We start from the raw sequence: 18827 nt of genomic DNA on the forward strand, positions 1-18827 counted from the left end.
CTGAGATTTTAAATGTGCAAGTGTCCTACCAGTTTATCTAGTGCATAAAAAAGAAGGAGGAAGGAAGGAAGGAAGGAAGGAAGGAAGGAAGGAAGGAAGGAAGGAAGGAAGGAAGGAAGGAAGGAAGGAAGGAAGGAAGGAAGGAAGGAAGGAAGGAAGGAAGGAAGGAAGGAAGGAAGGAAGGAAGGAAGGAAGGAAGGAAGGAAGGAAGGAAGGAAGGGCAAAATAGACAAACATTATCACAATGGTTTTTGTTTCAAAATAGATTGTTGTGCAATTACTGAAGCCTGATTTGTAAGTGTTTTGTATTCTTGCCCAGAGCCTTGAGGAGGGGAAGGTAATGGGGTTTCTGGAGTTGCTGAAAAAGAATATAGAAAGAATTACATATTTTTATATTCCAACCTATTCTGCATACATATATACCTCCTACTGTCCCAAAAGGAAGTTCTGTTATATTGGGCATGCTAGGTAAATAGGATATTTTATTTATCAGATTTTTTATTATTTTAAAAATTGTGCATGTGAAACCAATGATATATCAGAATAGTGCTGAATTTTAAAAATCAGATGAAATTCAGGTCAAAGTTGCTTACTTAAGATTGTTTATATACTTAATTTTTTAATGCACAATTATTTTCATTTAAGAATTATGATGAAATAACTCTATGAGCACTGACAGGCCACCATTCTAATCAATATTTTTAACTGTAACACTGAAATGTTATGACAGAAGGTTAACTTGTAATTACTTACAAATCTGTTCTGTATGTACAGGAGCAGACATTGAACTTATGAGGATAGTTTGGCCAGTTAATGGATCTTGGGCTAAGTGAGGATGTACTGGATGATGCAGATGACTGGCATCATTAGAAGTACCTGCAAAAAGAACACGAGCACATATCAATTTAAAAGAGCATGTTGTTGCCAGTGAGTTATATTGCAATAATTACATTTCCAAAGAATAAATATTTTGATTGGCAATTTGAAAAATTGTCTCTGGGTATTCATTAAACAATTTAACCAGACTTCAACCATATTAAGTACTGTGTTTATTTTCACTGTTTTGACTGCATTAAGAGTGGATTTCATTAAATATTTGTAAGGATTCTTCCATATGCCTAGAGAGTCGTATGACTACATATCCAGCAATGACTGAGAAGTACACAGCACAATCTGAGGTTGTAAGACTGTGACTAAACGAGCGGCCAAGACAAGAAGGCTTTAGCTAACAATCATATGACTCAAAACTCAGCCAGCAAAGCAGCGGTCAAAGTGCTTGCTTACGTCATGATTGTCTCAACATCCCAGTATGCTAAAGTTGACATAATACAACATGGTAAATTTAAAAAGTTGTTAGCTTACCTCCCAGTAACATCTCCTGAAGCAAACTGTCAATTTTAACAATTCCAAACAATTTAACCAATTGTATTTGCTCAATCATTTGCCAAGTGATGCTCTGGAGTGTAGGCAGTAGAAGCAGAAGTTCTCCAAATCTTCCTCGGGAGTCATACTGACGGTCATTAATATAATCCTCTAAACTGATTTGGACTTGGAACCGCATGTTCTTAATCTTCATTGGATTACTCAGACCCTTTGCATCTTAAAAAATGAAAAAACTTAAAGTCAAGGCAGATTATGATTTGGGAGGAGTGCCTTTTTTTCATTTTATTCTTTTCCATCCAGCTAGATAACGTGAGCAGGTGCAACATCAACAAAAAATTACTTTCAGTATAATAACGTGCACAATAATTCTGAGAGATATTTTCAAAAAGGTACCTGGATCAAAAAACACAATTGCTTTCAAGCAAGCGTACTCATTGTCATCTATTTGAATTTCCTGGAAGGGTCGAACTAGTTCATCTAGAATCCGATTTGCCACTCGGCTGATCTCTACTTCAGTACTGTTGCGATGGATTATGTAATTGTTGCCTTGGAGAGAGAGAATACCAACATATGGATTTATATAAAGACTTTGATGTAACATACTAGATGTAGTCCATATTCAACAGCACCTTTTATTCTGCCTAATCAAATTGTTAATTTTTTTTAAATTAATAACTCTTCTTTGTATCATGCAAAACTGTTCTTTGCAGGTAATGTATATGTGTGAAATACAGCTGTCACCCATTAAATAATCTGTGCATGTAAATACACCAACACATGCAGCTGCTGATTAGTCCACAAGACTGAGGTCCATGTTTGAATCCAGAAGCATGGAGCAAGACCTTTATCTTTACATAATAGCTGAATATAATGATACACTGATCTTAAAATTTCATGTTTCCCCCTTAAAATAATAAATCTGAAGCTGAATGATCAGTGTTTGTCAATGGACAAAGAAGCCTTCTTCCAGAGGAGGCACCAGGAATATTTCTAACAGATGCTTCTGCTATTCCTAATAAAATTTAGAAGCACCTTAATATTTTCAGTGCAGAATGAATTTTCCCTGGTCTTTTAATTTAAAATTTTCATTTTGGGGAAGTCTCCATCATGGCATCTTAATTTACCTTCTGTCCAGAAACCATTTGATTTAAGTGCTGAGAAAAGTGGGAAAGCCACAGAGCTTCCAGAAGCCATCAACCAGTTTTTGAAATAAAAGCTGATGATTACATCACAAGACATCCATACCAAAATGACTGATAAGCTCTACAGATATGTACCTCCAAATATCAAAAATAAGCCTTGGAGCCTCAAACTGTTTCTTCTTTCAGTATATATGCTGATGATGGCGATGTTGACTATAATTTTCTGCTTATTATTTTCTCACTATTTGCCCTTATTACCTTCTAATCCAAATAATGATATAAATATTGCCTTTTTATTTCTGTTAATTTTGTCAGTAAAACTGTATCTAAAGAACTATGTTATCAATGTAATTTTTTATAGTCTTTAATTTGAAAGGATTGATGTTTAGAGTAATATCTCCAGAACAAGCCCTTCCTGTCCCTTTAATGTTACCGTATGTGTAAAAATAAATTGAAGCTGATTAAGAGCTGTGTAAAGGAAGGCCCAAAGAGGAAGGAGAACAAGTAGCAGAAAACCCCCTCACACCACACAACCAGCAAAGAACCTAGTCTTAGTCTATATTCTGCATAGTCTTGCCTCACTTCAAAAATCCTGTCCAAGAAGACATACACATTTTCTCACAAAACAGCCCAAGTGCTGCACATGTTTAATGAGACTGTTTTTGGCAGGGTGCACTTCAGACGGGCAGAGAACTGTGTCAACCAACACTAACAAATGCCTCATCACATCACTATTAACACAGGCACACATCTCATTATATTACTGTGCCTCTCTCTTGTGTGAATGGAGAGGAGATATACTTCCACCACACGATGATGTCCCCTTCCCTAAAGTCATGCTCTTTTTATACAACCCAGTGAAGGAGACATTTCAAATGACCAAGAATATGCTTATATGGGTGTAACTCCTCCCTGTGCCATGAATGCACCCATCTCCCACATAGCAGCGGACAACAGGCAGGCTGTTTACAGGATGGCCACATGGTGACTGTTAAGGCAGTAGTGAGAGGACTCGGGAAAGTGGGTTGCAGGGAACAGGCTGTCCAATTTTCTACCCTGTAGGGTCTTCTCTGACTATTTCTGAAGGGCTCTTGGGAAAGATCCAGATAAATGTTTTTCACAAAGGCTGAAACAAGTCTATTTGCCAGAGGATGGCTGTTCCTCTCTTAAGCAAAGGTTTTATACGGGGTTTTTTGTTGTTGTTTTGTTCTGTTTTTTTATGGACAAAAGTGCAGAGAGGACACTAACGTAAAGAGACAATCTGCCAGAATTTCCCTTAAGTTGCAGTTTCTGGTATCAAATAAACCTTTAGCTGTATTAACTCACCCAAAACTGTCCACCTGCTTTTGCTGGAACAGGGCACATGACATTATGTCATTAATAGCTACTTGGCATTCACAAAATACATTGCTTTGATTGTGCCAGAACAGTTGCCACACTTAAGTGATTATATGGTTGCTAATGTACTGTAGCATCATCATTATTAATTAAAACAAAACCAATATTTACCTAAAAGTAAAATGTCTTTATATGCCATGGATCGTTTTGCTGCTCCGAGCAACAGGTGTTCCCCAGCATGTGCTCTTAGGAGGGCAACCTCAGGAGGAAAACAGTAGACTCATTAGAAGATAAAGCACTAAGTTCCAATAAAGGCAAAATAAATGAGGCTGCATATTACCATGAGTGTATTCAGCTATAGGTACAAGTTTAAGACTGTTAATATTCTAATGTAAAATGTAAAGTGGATGTAAAAACCTTAGCACTGTATTAACAGTACACTATAATTAAATTGTCCTCTGTCACTTCTAGCATCTAGCCTTTAAACATGTGGGTCTGCAAAATACTTCTCAATAAATACTTGAATGTTTTTCCTAGTGCCTATTCCCTTGTGTTAGTTAGGTGGCACTTAAAAGAGCTTTTTCCCCAACAAAACCAGATATGCTAAAATATCCACTACTGTCAACAAAGAGGAAAACTGATTCATACCAGGAAGGCACTTAAAAATGTGGTATTTAATTTACTCTTTGTCATCTATTTACTTCGTTTGTTTTTAATGTCTGCTTGAACCTTCAGTGCTGGCCTCTATTTCCTCAAGGAACTCCTCTCTTGGCAAGTAATTATTTTCTTCCAAATCCAAACCAATACTTAATAAGTTATGTAAAGGTACACAGCACTTAGGAATACTTAATTGTTAAGACTTTTCAGATTCTCAGTAGAGTTAACTTATCTACTCTGGCCTGCTCTATGGTTTGTAAATCAGGCTGATTCCCAGATCAGGAATCATTTGTTCAAAACCATATGGTCTATTTTATAACTAAATGCACAATTCCCCTTACAAAGAGGCTATCACAGATGCAAGTGTGTCATTTGTTTTAACTCCCAATACCTTTGTTAATACTCTTCTAAGATACTTAAGGTTCTGGTGTATTTCCCAAAAGGTACTCTTCAAGCTGCACAGCAGCAGTGTTTTCAGCCTATCTTTGTAAGCTGAGTTTTTTTAATACAGACAGGAACTTTTTAATGAAGTCTGATCCCTTCTCTTTTCTTTCACGTTAACAGTAAAAACAGAAATATTTTTGCTTGCTTTTGTTTCCCTTGTGTAACCAATGCATTTAAAATTCTCCTTCTTTCACAAGAACAGATTTTTAACTTATTCCAGTATGTTGAGCTTCTGCATACATATCATATTCTGTGGATCTGCAAAGACATCATTAAGCTGCTATTTTTGGGGGTTTCCTGTGGCCTGAAACACCTCCATATTCCTGAGGAAGAGTATAAAAGGGAATGAGCTCAGTCTCAAACCCAAGGATGATCTAACCCTCCTTGCAGGATTTTGTTAAAGACTAAGAAACTGAAGAGGCAAAAAGGAGGAATTACTCCTCACACTTCACAGAGTCATTTTGAAGCTGAATCAGTTTTCAGTGGACTGGAATCAAGTGATCCTGAGACATGAATTAATCTCCTGCCCAGGCGGCCGGCGAGAGAACTGCTTACCACAACATGGAGACACTGTTTCTGAGATGTGATGATAGATCAGACCTCTGTCATAAAAACCCTTAAACATTTTCAAGATTTGATGCATTTTCTGCCACACTCATTATATACAACAAATTTTTAGTATATTGTGTTATATGAAAGATTATTTGCTATGGATTGATAATAGTATGTATGGCATTTGCTAGAGATTTTAATGGCTTTTTGTTTTTGCAGGTACAGAAGACCTGCTTCAAATGAAAAAAAACAGGCTGTCTTAAACCATATTATAATGAAAGGTGAACATGTAATAAATACTGTGCAAGATCAGAAAAAACATGGGTTTTTTTAATAATATTTTTTTTCATTTTTGCATGCAGCTTGGTATCTCTGCTTCCAAAAGAATACAGAAAAGCACAAAACACTGGAACACATACTGGTTTGCCGCTTCTTTGTTTTTTAATGTGCTAGAGCCTTATAAACTTCCTCTATTTTTTTTGTGGTGCTGCTATTTCTAAACTTTAAAAAATTTTAATATGTTCCAGCTCTATTTGATCAGAAAAAAAAAAGGAGTGTTTTATCATAACGCTTAAATATCACAGAAATAACAGGGAAGTAATTAAAGTTCTCTCTTTGGTCTCCTCTTATACCTGGTCATCCAGTGGTAATTCACAGAAGCCTGGAATATATTTAGCCCATTCCACCAGGACCAAAAGTTGTTGCTTCATAGATTCACAGACATCACTAATACTAGCAATTTTCTTAACATTTATGTCAGTGCTAGCACCAGGACTGGAGATTGAGATCTGGCCATAGTGAGAGAAAAAATTAACAACGTTAAATTTCATATAATTGCATTTTTACTGATTAACAGCATATTTAAGAAAAAATCGCAGTAGTAATTATGCATATTCTTGAGAAATTCCTTTATCATTATTACCAGTGTATATTATAGTATGTTAAAAATTACACTATTCTTATCTTGATACAATATTTTCTCATTCCAAAGTACTATTTTTAAATTTTAAACCCCTTATTATTGGGGGGGGGGGGGGGGCAGATTTTCCTTTAAAATGGCTGATATTTGCTTCATTTCAAAAAAAGAAAAAAAGAGCTCATAGGAGCATGCAGTAACATTAAGGTCAAAGAAAGAGAGAGATAAAGGGGTAGCATGTTCTTCTAGTGAAAAGATAAGTATCATTAACTTTAGAAAGTAAAACAGGGGTTCTTTAGTGCCTGGAGGAGAATGGTTTGTAATGATGAAGCAGCAGTATAGGCAGAGGCCTGATACATTTCAGAGCAAATGTAAAGGATATGAGTGTGCATTAGACCACCTGCAGTGAACACTGTTCTGTGAAAGAAGAAGACAGCAATATATTTCTGGGCCTGAAGCTGGGGCACTTCCACATAATCACTGAGCCAAATCTTGAAATTCTTAATGACTTTTCAAGTAAAGGAACAAAACCAGGCTTGCTCTTAAGCCAGGAAAGAAAGACAACATAAGATAAAGCCAAGCCTGAGAAAAGGTCAGTTTATAGTTGCTATTATACCAGGGAAGAAAAAAAGAAAAAGAAAGAAGAAAGAAGAAAGAAGAAGGAAGAAGAGAGAAGAGAGAAGAAAGAAGAAGAATAAAGAAGAAGAAGAAAGAAGAAGAAGAAAGACGAAAGAAGAAAAGGGAAAGGGAAAGGGAAAGGGAAAGGGAAAGGGAAAGGGAAAGGGAGAGGTGGGAAGAGAAAAGAAAAAAAGAAAAAGAAAAAGAAAAAGAAAAAGAAAAAGAAAAAGAAAAAGAAAAAGAAAAAGAAAAAGAAAAAGAAAAAGAAAAAGAAAAAGAAAAAGAAAAAGAAAAAGAAAAAGAAAAAAAAAAAGAAAAAAAGAAAAAGAAGAAAAAGAAGAAAAAGAGACCCCACCACAACAACTGCAAAACCTCACCACTGTAAAAGGTCTATTAAACTGACTTTTCAGAAAGAATACTTGGGAAATTCTGTAATTTCATTATCTCCCACCACCCAAAAAAATTTCATTTAATCTTCCAGTACTGTGTAGCTACAAATTTCAGGATGGTGCGTGCTATTTAGGTTGACTCCTACCAGATCTCCTTCACTTCCAGATCAATGTTAAATCCCCCAGTGAGATCTGTGGTGAAACCTTATTATCCTTGGGTCACCAAAAGGAGCTGCACTTCTGAACTAAAGCTCAGTGCTTCCTACATAATTCAGTAGTCTAAAACACTGAAAACATCTTAGGTATAAATGGCAGTTAACCAGCTGAACATTAGTTCTCAGGAAAATACAGCAGCTAAGCAGGTGAAAAATCCTCAGACACCTAATTGAAAGGTTATCATGTAAGAAAAAGTTAGACGTATTGTCTCTTTGTAGACACAGAATTTGTGAAACCCCTGCTGTAATCACGAGTCCATTTCTGGCATCTGTTCTACAAAAACATAGTTGAAATACTGAATATCATTGAGGTGAAAGTTACCAGAACAATTCACTCCAGAAAACCTTCAGTACAGAAAGAGAGTAAAGAAATTCAACATATTTCATTTTTTCCAGGAGAGTAAGAGGAGTCTTGATCATGATTCAAAAGTACCTACACAGAGAAGAGAGTTCTGATAGCAGGAGGCACTCTGATCTACCAGAAAAAGATACCACCATGCATCAACTACAAGTTAATTCAAGAAGGTGAAGAACAGGAAGATTGTTTAACCATTAGACCTTCTGACTCATGAACTTACTACATTGTCATTGCTTTTATATCTTTTAACCAAAGCTATGCATCTTTATAAATTGTGTCTTACAGGACAATCTACAGACTCTGTGCTGAAATTACTTGCCGAGCCTCTGCTGGGGATTCATGGGATGACTCCCATGGAGCTCATTATGAATGCCTAGGCTTGCATCACTTCAAAAGCATATGGGGCTGAGAACTTTCCTTTCTGTTTCTCAATTGCTTTAACCTGCCTCTCATTTCTGGGGTGCAACAAGGGAGTTGCTGACTTCACTGAATCATAGTTCAGCCCAGGTTGGAGGGGACCTTGAAAAGTCATCTCATCCAACTTTTTGTGAGAAAGGGAGACTAGATGATGTTATCTACCACCCTGTCCAATCACATCTTGAAACACTCCATTGACAGAGACTCCACCACAGCCCTGTGAAGGTTGTTCCAGTGGTTGATTGTTCTCACTGTAGAAAATTTCTTTTTTATAGTGAGATGAAACCTCTCCTGGTACAACATGTAACTTGATGAACATGACCATATAACACTATATGCCTATTGTTCTGAGAACCATCAGAGACATGTCTTTACTCCTATGATAGTCCAGCATGTCCTTTTCATATTTATACAACCTAGGAAGCCTCTCCTGGGTTCATAGGAGAAATATCAGACTTGGATAATTTGCCCCTGTAAAGGATCTTCAGGGAAAAAATAATTCATTTTCTTTATTTTAACATGAAAATTTTAAAAGGGATGGATCCCACCTTCTTCTTCATTTCACAGCTGAAGGACTTAGCTAATGATTTGTGACACCACAACCTTCTCCAAGTCCCTCCACTGAACTGAACTCATCTTACAGACTCACTAAGATTAAGAGAAAAACATAGACTTTTAAGAGACTTTTAAGACAACTTTTCTATCATGTTAATGTGACTCATGTTCTTTGAGGCCAAGAGTGTTTCTTCACATATGCTTGGCATAGTGGGAGCAATTGTCTCCTACTACAACATACCAAGTAATATGTAGAATAAATTTGTGTGTATACTCAGGGTGATGTTTTAGGCCAGGAATCTACAGGCTGAAAAGAACTTTTGTGGCAGGAGAGGCTGAGGATGTGATCCTGTTTAGGACAGCTGTTATTCCTGAATTGCATATACCAGTTGTAAATGATTAAGGGAGTAACACAAAAAAAAGGCACAATAAGCAAGTTCAAAGAATTACTAAGGAGGTAAAAATAGGCATATTTTTCATGCTGTATAGGTATGAAAGGTAGAAAGGTCCATTATGTTCAGCTAGTCTGCCCAGACATGCAATATGTGCCAAAGACTATCACCCAGTAATTCCTGCATCAATTCTTTACAGGCAGTTCCACCCTAAGAGAGATGCTGATAAAGGATGAGATTATGAAACATTTGGGGATGTATAAATCAGTCAGCATGAAATCATAAAGGTGGCAGTTAAATTCTAAGTAAGTTAGTAGAGGTGCAAGAATGCAGAATCAATGACCATGATTTATCTGAGGTGCAGAAAAGGACTGGAGACTGTTCCATTCAGCAATTGATTGGATAGGAAGAAAAAAAAAAGGAAAATGAAGTTCAGATGAGACAAAGAAAATTTAAAAGCGAGATGTGAATAGACTCCGCAGTTGGAACACTTCTGTTTGCCTTATCTATTATGTTGAAGGATAATAAAAAAATTATTTTCAAAAGAAAGTAAGGAAATGAGTGTCCACACCCCTTTGATTGTAATGTCTTTGGACAATTTTTTTGCTAATGTTTCATGAGAAAGCCAGCGTCAAAAAAAGATAGATGCCACCAGCTCCCTGAGACAGCAACTGATTTAAAAGCAGTCAGAGCCATAAAGCTTTATTAAGAAAGGTGCCTAGAACACATTGTCCTGGACAAAGTAGAATTTTTTTTTAATTGACTTTGTTTTAAGCTTATGCTTTCTTTCATTGCAAAGCGGAAGCTGGGTGCATTTTGGAAGTAGAATAAAGTAATCCCAATAATTATATTCAGTAAGAAACTGAAAAGTATTTAACCTTAGAAAAAAATAGTTTTAAAGTAATAAAAAAATGTTGTGGTTCATCTCAGTACCTGACGAGAGAGTGCCTCAGCTTGTGACAATGTGCTAATAGAGGGAATGTTGCAGCCATCAAAAGTGTTTCTTCTTGTACTTATCCTGTCCCGTTCATTTTGTACAGCTGGAAAAGAATAATAATCTAATTTATTGACTTGTAGACATTGCCACATAATATAATTCCAGAAGTTTACTAGATAACTACAATAATCAAAAAGTATGACATTCAAAAAAGACCTTGTGCTTTTAGTTGTGAGTAATGAGGAAGGGTGACAATACATGTTTATGGTCTTTATCTGTATATAGTTTGCCTGTAAAAGCTACGTGTAACTAATCATAGATACTGAATAATCAGCACTTTTGTGACTGTATTACAGTAAAACCTCTTCTTCCTTTGAACTTGAACACATGCTGTCATTTTGTTATTTTAACCAGTTTAATAAGTGAGGCTTTATGATAATAGTAGAAATGGACATCTCCAGACTGCTGAACAGGTCAAGAGGTGCAGCACCACCACTGACAAAATGTCTCAATCAGAGGAAGTGTGAAAGCCTTACTCCTGCTCTCCTCTGAGAAACCTGAAACAGGAATGAATCATGAACTAAATCCACTAGTAAGATAATTTTGAAACTTAAATCGCATGGTCCTCCTCAGTGACATTGCATTCCTAGGCAGTTTGCAGAACATTAACTAAGTTAAAAAAAAAAAAAAAAAAAAAGGCACTAAAAAAGTTTCAGTCCAGTAAGTTTTGTCTCATGGTGTCCAAAAGAAGGCAGTTGAAAGGGCTTTGGATAAAGAATCCTTAATCAGCACATGCAAGGCTTATGAAGCAACAAGGCTAAGTTTTGAACTGAAAGAAGGAAAAATAAAACTATCAATCAGATTTTTCTGAGACCTAGATCATGTCCAAGGTTAGGCCAAGGGGAAAAGAAAAAAAAAAAAAAGTTCTGCTGATCAAAATCTTTTTATTGCGCAAGGAATCTCATCATCTTTTAAGAGCAGCAGCTTTATTTCCAAAGATACGTTTGCTGTTTTGTGGGAAACAATCTGCATTACAGAATTTAGGAGTAGTACCAAAGGCTTCAATAAAAAAATAAAATATTCTATACACTGAATAGTTTTCAGGGTTTATCTGAACAATGCACAGTTTATTCTAGAGGTGTACTAACTTTTTGCCAAGGACACTCACTGATGGGCCTTTTATTAAGGTCACAGTAAGAACTGTTGTGCAGTGATAAACACAAAGCGGTAAATGTTCCTGTAGACAGGAAAAAAAAAATAACCTTTTTAAAAGAATGGAGAAAAAACTGAATCTCAGCAGCTTAAGTGATATATAGACAATTAAAAGAAGGTCAGCACCGATTAAGTATTAGAAAAATAGTAAGCTATTCTGACAGTCACTAGTGAAAGCCATTGGTGGAGCACTTTGAGAATCATAAGAAAATGCTTCATTTTTCTCCTGCGTATGCATAATTTTGGATTATTAGACTGGATTCTCTGTCTTGCTAAAGTCTTTTTGTCAGTTCAGGCTAAAATTGCCTTATACAGAGACTCCAAGGGGAAGGGGGAATATTTGCTCGAAGAGAGCTTGTATAGCTTTTAGCAGCTGAATCCTTTCTTACCTTCACTCTGAAGGAAACAATTTGCTAGAATCAAGCTAAGAAACTATCATGTAGACTATGCTATGCATATGCTGAGAGACATCCTCTGATGGTATAGAGAGGAATATAACAACACACAATTAGTGAAATTTACAGTTCAGCATTTTGAATTATTTTAGCATTAGGAAGTCTTGAATAAACATGGCTTGGATGCAATGAAAAGCAAAAGTTTTATAGGTGGTGGGACCAGAAGAAGCAGAGCAGTGTAAATGATGTTAAAAGTTTTGTGTGGGATATATCTTCACAAACATGAGTCAGCAGCATGCTTCATGGCAATGTCAGCTAGACATGCACCAAGCTGCATTAGCCGGTTGAGGGAAGTGATTATTTCTCTGTTTTAGGCTCCACAGTACATGAAAGTGGGTGGAAAATGGTGCAGTGTCCAGTGGAGGGCTATGGAGATGCAACGCACAAGGTGAACCAGAGAGAGGCATCTTTGTTTATGGGGAAAAGAGAGGTCTGAGGTGGAGGTGGGGTTTACAGATAATGGAGACAGATTCTTCTCAGATGCACATTGACGGACAAGAGACAATGGACACTAACCTAATTGCAGTAAGACACATTCCAACTATAGATAAGGAAAAAGCTCTTTCCACTGAGGGTAGTAAAGCACTGGAAGAAGTTGCTGAAAGAGGTTGCGGAATCTCCCCTCTCAGGGATGGTATAAATCTCTCTGGAGAGGGTCCCGGGCAACCTGACTGAACGTAGAAGTCAGCCTTGCTTTAAATGGGGGCCTGGAATCGATAACTTCCAGATGTCCCTTCTGAGCTAAATTATTCTTTAATTTGAGGTTTTAGAAGTCTGTGAAGCTCTGCTTTTTACAAAACTTTTATGGTTTTTGTGGACACACAGGTCTTCCCTTTTCTTCACATCAGATTGATAATATATATACGTCATTGATTTTAATGGCTTCAATTCCAAAAGGATAAACTGTGTTCGAGGCAATCCACAAGAATTAGCAAACCTATTTCATACATACAGAGTGTAACACTGTTTAGAATATCCCCATCCAGCTGCAAGGGGAAAATCTGTTTTATCTCATACTAAAACCCTATAATCACTAGCAAAGCGATACTATAGTAAAGATATACAAGAGTATAAATAGCTTCCTTTATCTTAAGAAATCTGTGTATAGACTGAAAATATTATAGACTAGTTACAGTGAAGGAGAACTGTGCACCTTTATATTGCAGACTGGCCTTCAGGCAGATATATCATGCTCCTAATAAAACAGGTGGCAAAGTTTGTGATGAAATAACCACTTTTGAGTGTTTACTTGAACCAGATCAGGAAGACTTTCACCTCTACATCATAATTGCCAGTGAAGCAACAGTCCCAACAACCCAATGCAAAAATCCTCTGATATTCCCTCTGCCTTTCTTTTACTATTGCTCTGCTCTTGTGGTAATTTGGTCTTTCCATGCTGGAGACTTTGTAGAATTTTTAGTACATTTTAAAACTAATTTCTCTCTGTATATCAAATAATAAATGATTCTATTACCTTCTTTTTTCATTCCTGCTCGAAAACACTTTTTTAAACGACAATATCTGCATTGATTCCTTTTATCCTTGTCAACAACACATTGCCGGTTGAATCTATCAGAGACAAGAAAAGGTAGATGCATAAAGCATTAATAAAGCATCACCCTGATTGTGTAGAAAAACAAAACAACAAATGAACAAACAAACAAAAAGGCAAACCAAACAAAACAAAAACACAAACAAAAAGCCCCAAAACCTAATCTGGCCTGTCAGGACAATATCTATAACCACAGACTTTAATCTCCTGTTGGATTTTTCAATTTTTTGTTAATCACTCTTGAGAGTTGGAGGAATATATGTGTGTGTATAGGCACATATATCCATTGGAATGGGCAAGTGTGGAAAATTTTGGAGTTATGTGCATCATTTACATCTCAGTGTATTTGTGAGATATGCCAGCAACTGGCTGCATCAAATGGCAGTGAGGGGGGAAATAAGAAGAGCTACAAATAGAAAAATGAAAGAAAAATCAAGGAAAAAGCCAAGTGTCACTGTCATGAAGAGGTCCGTAGCTGCAAAACGAGCACCCTTGGTTGGCAAACTTTATTCCTTCTGGGAGATACCAAAGAACAAGCTACATGTTGTATCATTACAGATGACAATCTAAACAGGGAAGGGGAAGAAAATTTTCTACCACCACAATGACATAAAGACACGAGGAAACACACAGAGTGTGGCACTGCAAGAAGGCTTACTCAAGCTCTCATGCACACCTACAGGTGTGCCTAAGGGGAATGCATATGAGCCATCCCCTCCCTCCCTGTTTGCTTCTGCCTTTTTGCTGTGTGTTTGTTGGAGAAACAGATCTATGTTTTGCAGAGCTCTTTTTGAATTTACTTATGTCAGCCCTTGTCACACCACTTTAGGGGTATGTCTATGCTATATCACTGTGGTATTTTTATAAGGGAGAGATTTCCTTATAAGAGGATTAAGCAACCACAGAAGAGTGTAACAAACAACATTTCCAGTAATAAACCATTCTTTAAAAAAAGTTTTCTTCTTTAGTGATTTGTCTAAACTCACAGAGCTTTCCACATATTCTGTGCAGAGCTTAAAACTGACATTTTATGCACTTGTGCCTGCACAGAGCAATTCGTCAAATATGGTGCACAGACATGCAGTGTGATAATTCGGGCAGCGAGACATCTGGAAATTAGCACATTGCCATTCAGACTGACAGGGGGCAAAATGGTCATTCAAAAGAGCAGTGTGTCAGCCAAAGTGGGAAGATGTGCAGATGTGCTTGCATAGCCCTTAAAACAAGACTCAAATCGTAGACTTCCTATCCAGAAACTGCCTTCATAAGAAAAAAAAAAAAAAATTAGAAAACAAGAATTATAATTTTCACATTGCCACTGAAAATATGGGAATTTTTCCTTGTTTTGTTTTCTTGGTGTTTTTTGGGGTTTTTTTGTTTGGTTGTTTTTTTTGGGGGGGGGGGTGTTTGTTTTGGTGGGTTTGTTTGTTTGTTTGTTTGTTTTTCAGGAGAATAACCTTTGCAATCATTAATAAAAGAGGGAAATAGGTCTTCAGTGATGTAATGACATCAGCAATATCAACAGATATCTGGAATGTAGTATCTGGAATGTGCAATATCAACTAGTCTTGAATTGAAGACTTTTTTTCCAATCATAAGAATATACCATGAACCACATGCTCATCATCACATAGTTCTGAAAAGTCTGAAAAGATCTGGATGTAATTTTTGCTTGCATTCATTAATTTAGTGCCTCTAGACAAACTTTGGAAATACCTGCATGTATAGACGTGATTTTTCCGTATACTGCGTCTAAAGAATCCCTTGCATCCATCACAGCTGGAAGCACCATAATGTTTTCCAGTCGCTCGGTCTCCACATATTGCACAGAGACCACTGATCCCGTTGTCAGCAGCATTCATGTTGACAGATTCTCCTGAACTGTCTGAGGAGAGGGAAGAACAACATACGTAGTTACAGACAAAACTTTCAACAACTACCTCATGAACAATTTGTACTTAAATGAAGGCTTTTTCTGGCCTTTTCACTTTTAAATGCCACTTTTCATATAGCTTTTTATATTTTTATATACCAGATTATATATGGTTCTGTCTATATCACTATCTGTCCAGATCAACACTTCGAAAGTTATAGAGATGTCAACAGAATTTATGAAGTTCACAGCAACAAATAATTTTATTCAAAATTCTTTCCAACTGAAAAGGGTTAAAAATTAAAGTGTAACTCTGGATGTACAATTGCATATGTTCTTACAAACATAAAGATGAACTTTGGCACAAAGCAGTGTTGCCTAGTTAGCTGGCAAAGATCTCATGTAGCAGTTTCATAGGAGCTGGCAATAACTGTCAACTTTCATAGAAAGATACACGTGCATATGTGACACTAAAAAGAATTCGCACAATACTTGATGAAAAAAAAAAGTCATGCGAAGAGGACTGTGTGTTATTTCCTTGAAAAAAATTTCCAAAAGAACATTGGTGCAGACTTTACTTGCACAAGAGAATATTAGCTATGTGACTAACAATTAGTCATCAAATATGACAAATAATACTGAAGAAATTCACCTGAAATCAACGCAGACATATTTATTCTTCTTTGAGTAACAATTTTTAACAGACATGTGCAAAGAAATAATTGCAAAATAGGAAGGAAGGAAGGTTTCTGTTCTGCCTCTGGATTTACAAAATGAAAGCTGTTTGCAACAATTGCCCTAAACATTTGTAGTTGTTCAGTCAGGAGAAGAGTGCCATGTTAATTAGTTAGTCAAACATACAGTCAAAAGTCAAGTATGTGAGTTCATGAACAGGGGATAGGTCAAAAACTAAAACTGTTAATATTGATACATATTATTATTCATATTGTACTAAATCCAACTGAAAAGTATTACACAAATACATTATAAAATTTTCATTGTGTCCTGGAGAGCTTTGAGTTTAAATAGAATTCTTTAGACAAAGAGAGCAGTAACATTTTTATTCTGTTTTACAGACACAGAATTTATATGAATTACATTAAAAATTGATTAAATAAAAATGAAATCTTAAAGGTAAGAATTCAGTTCTGTAAAGGTTTTATTTTAAAATTACGTTTGTCATGACTGGAAAATTATTTTTAAAAATGGGTTACAGAATTACTTTAGCTAGAAAAATGTAAAATCTTTCTTTTGGAGTCTGGTAATTTTGCATCAAAATGATACAGCACAACAATGTCAAATGCAGTATTCAAATTTAATGATGAAATATTTCATAGCAATATAACTTGTATATATATAAAAGTATATGCTTATTTTCCTTGGTATTGTTCTGAAACAAAACGTCTGGGAAATTGGCATGATTTTGCAAAATTCTTTTATTTCAACAGAACTGCATGATCTGCCTGGATGTGGCTTGTGAAACTTATCTGAATTATTCCCATTAATTTAGACAGCTAGAAAAGACACATAGGAAGGTTCATAAGAGGCAGCTTTCTGTTCCAGACTAGCACTGTAGCTACAAGACAATGTTTCTATAAATTCTATAAGAAAATACTTAGGTTAAACTCAAAGCAAACTATAAACACAAAAGGGCTACACCTAATAACTAATAATTACCAAACTCTTATAGTGAATAATTTAAATAGCTATATCACCAACACATAATGCAACACAGCATAACCTCCCTAATCTGCTTTTCCATTATATGTAACATTAACAGATCTGACAGGGTGCTATTCAGCAAAAAAAAACCATATGACCAATGAAATCACCCATATTAGAACAGAAAGCAGAGAAATAATCTAAAAGTTACGTAATAGTTGTGATAGCTCCAAAATCACTTTGGGCATAAAGCTCTGTTTTTCCTTCCTCAATCAACAACCAAATCTACCTTTTTGTTTACTCAGCTTGCTGTAAAGTAACATCAGAAATACAGATAAAACTTCAAACCCAACAATAAAAACTAACTTAGGTTCTAAATGGCAGGAATAAGTAGAAATGCAGGTGCTAAGTATTTTTCCTGCAAATCACTAAATACTTGTTCTGCCTTTTAAAAATACATATTAAATATATCTATGAATTATATTTTATGATACAATAAACCATTTTTTAGGTACATTAGATCATTTGGAAAGCCATTTTAGAGTAGTTTAATTTGCCTTACACTTTTCTTCACTTTAACAGACTGACATTTTTTTTTTCCTTTGGTCAGCACTTGATGGCAGAATGAAATGGTGTGCTTCCTATTTCAAGCATAACTTATCCATACTATTTATTAAAAATTCATTGCATTAGAAATTACACCTAAAGTTAAAGTGTTACACCAAGCAAACACAAATAGTTTTTCTCAGCTAAACATTAGCCTCTAGCAAGCCAAAGTGATTTTTTCAAAAATGTTCACATATACGCCTACCTAGAAAGACTAAATTAACATTTAAATAAATAAATTATCAGACCAGCAATTATAAACTAGGCATCAAGAAACAATAACTATTTTTTTTTTCACAAGCCACTGGATAATTTTGTCCTGTCCTTCTGAATGTTATATAGGAAATATACTTTGATGTCCGAACTGTCAATACTAGTTATTCATTTGTCTTACAGTAAATAAAACAACTGCTGAATACGCCATTTTCTTCCTTTGATTAACTGACTGGTGACAGTACAGTTCAGTTACTTTATTACATACAACCTCTCTTTTATTTTCTTTAATGTTAAAGAATTATAATGTTATTAACTTAGAGTTTGTGATGAAGTGTAAAAGATCAGATTTGTAGTTCGAAAACAATCCCCCCGATGCTCCATTAATAAAACATTTAACTAACACCTTATAGCATTACTAAGTTTCACTTTTTATATTAACTGGCTTGATTTTGCATCACAGAGAAGAACTCACCATTGCCGTTATACAGAATCTGCATAGTTTCAAACTCCAGTGCTGTATATGTTGGATCTAAAACTTCACTGTAGTTTGCCATGTCCATGTCTAGCATTGGTTCCGAGAGCCTCATCATTGAATGCAAAACCAGTGAAAAAGCTGCTCAAATGTCCAACCTTCCCATTCTGTTTCACAGTGATTGATAATCCAGAGTTAACTATAACTGTGTCACTTACGTGCTGCAATGGGAGGAGCTGGAAAACTGCTTCTGCATGCTATATTCTACCTGGTTTTCTTTTTGGTTGGTTGGTTGGGTTTTTATGATACAAGGCAACCCTTCTGATAAACTTGGAATGCTTGATGGAATAATCTTATCAGGAGTTTTTTCAGTTCTTGAGTGAACCCAAGGACATGCAGGAAGCTTCCTGTCTCCTATGCCCAGCTACACATCAGGTGGTATAAATGGTCCTAAACAAACCACTCT

At 35.9% G+C, this 18827-nt stretch overlaps 1 protein-coding gene across 1 annotated transcript; it reads right to left on the reverse strand.

Annotated features, from left to right (window-relative positions):
- Nucleotides 1-239: 239 nt before the first annotated feature.
- Nucleotides 240-18479, reverse strand: HNF4G (hepatocyte nuclear factor 4 gamma; the record flags this gene model as incomplete). The annotated part of the gene is made up of 10 exons (XM_082045871.1): nt 240-358; nt 754-876; nt 1363-1599; nt 1777-1929; nt 4035-4122; nt 6149-6304; nt 10310-10416; nt 13455-13549; nt 15249-15417; nt 18362-18479. The coding sequence occupies 10 exons, from the start codon at nt 18477-18479 to the stop codon at nt 240-242; spliced, it is 1365 nt and encodes a 454-aa protein (XP_081901997.1).
- Nucleotides 18480-18827: the final 348 nt, after the last annotated feature.

This window comes from Streptopelia decaocto (assembly GCF_964273445.1).
Source record: "Streptopelia decaocto genome assembly, chromosome: 2".
Lineage (NCBI taxonomy): Eukaryota > Metazoa > Chordata > Aves > Columbiformes > Columbidae > Streptopelia > Streptopelia decaocto.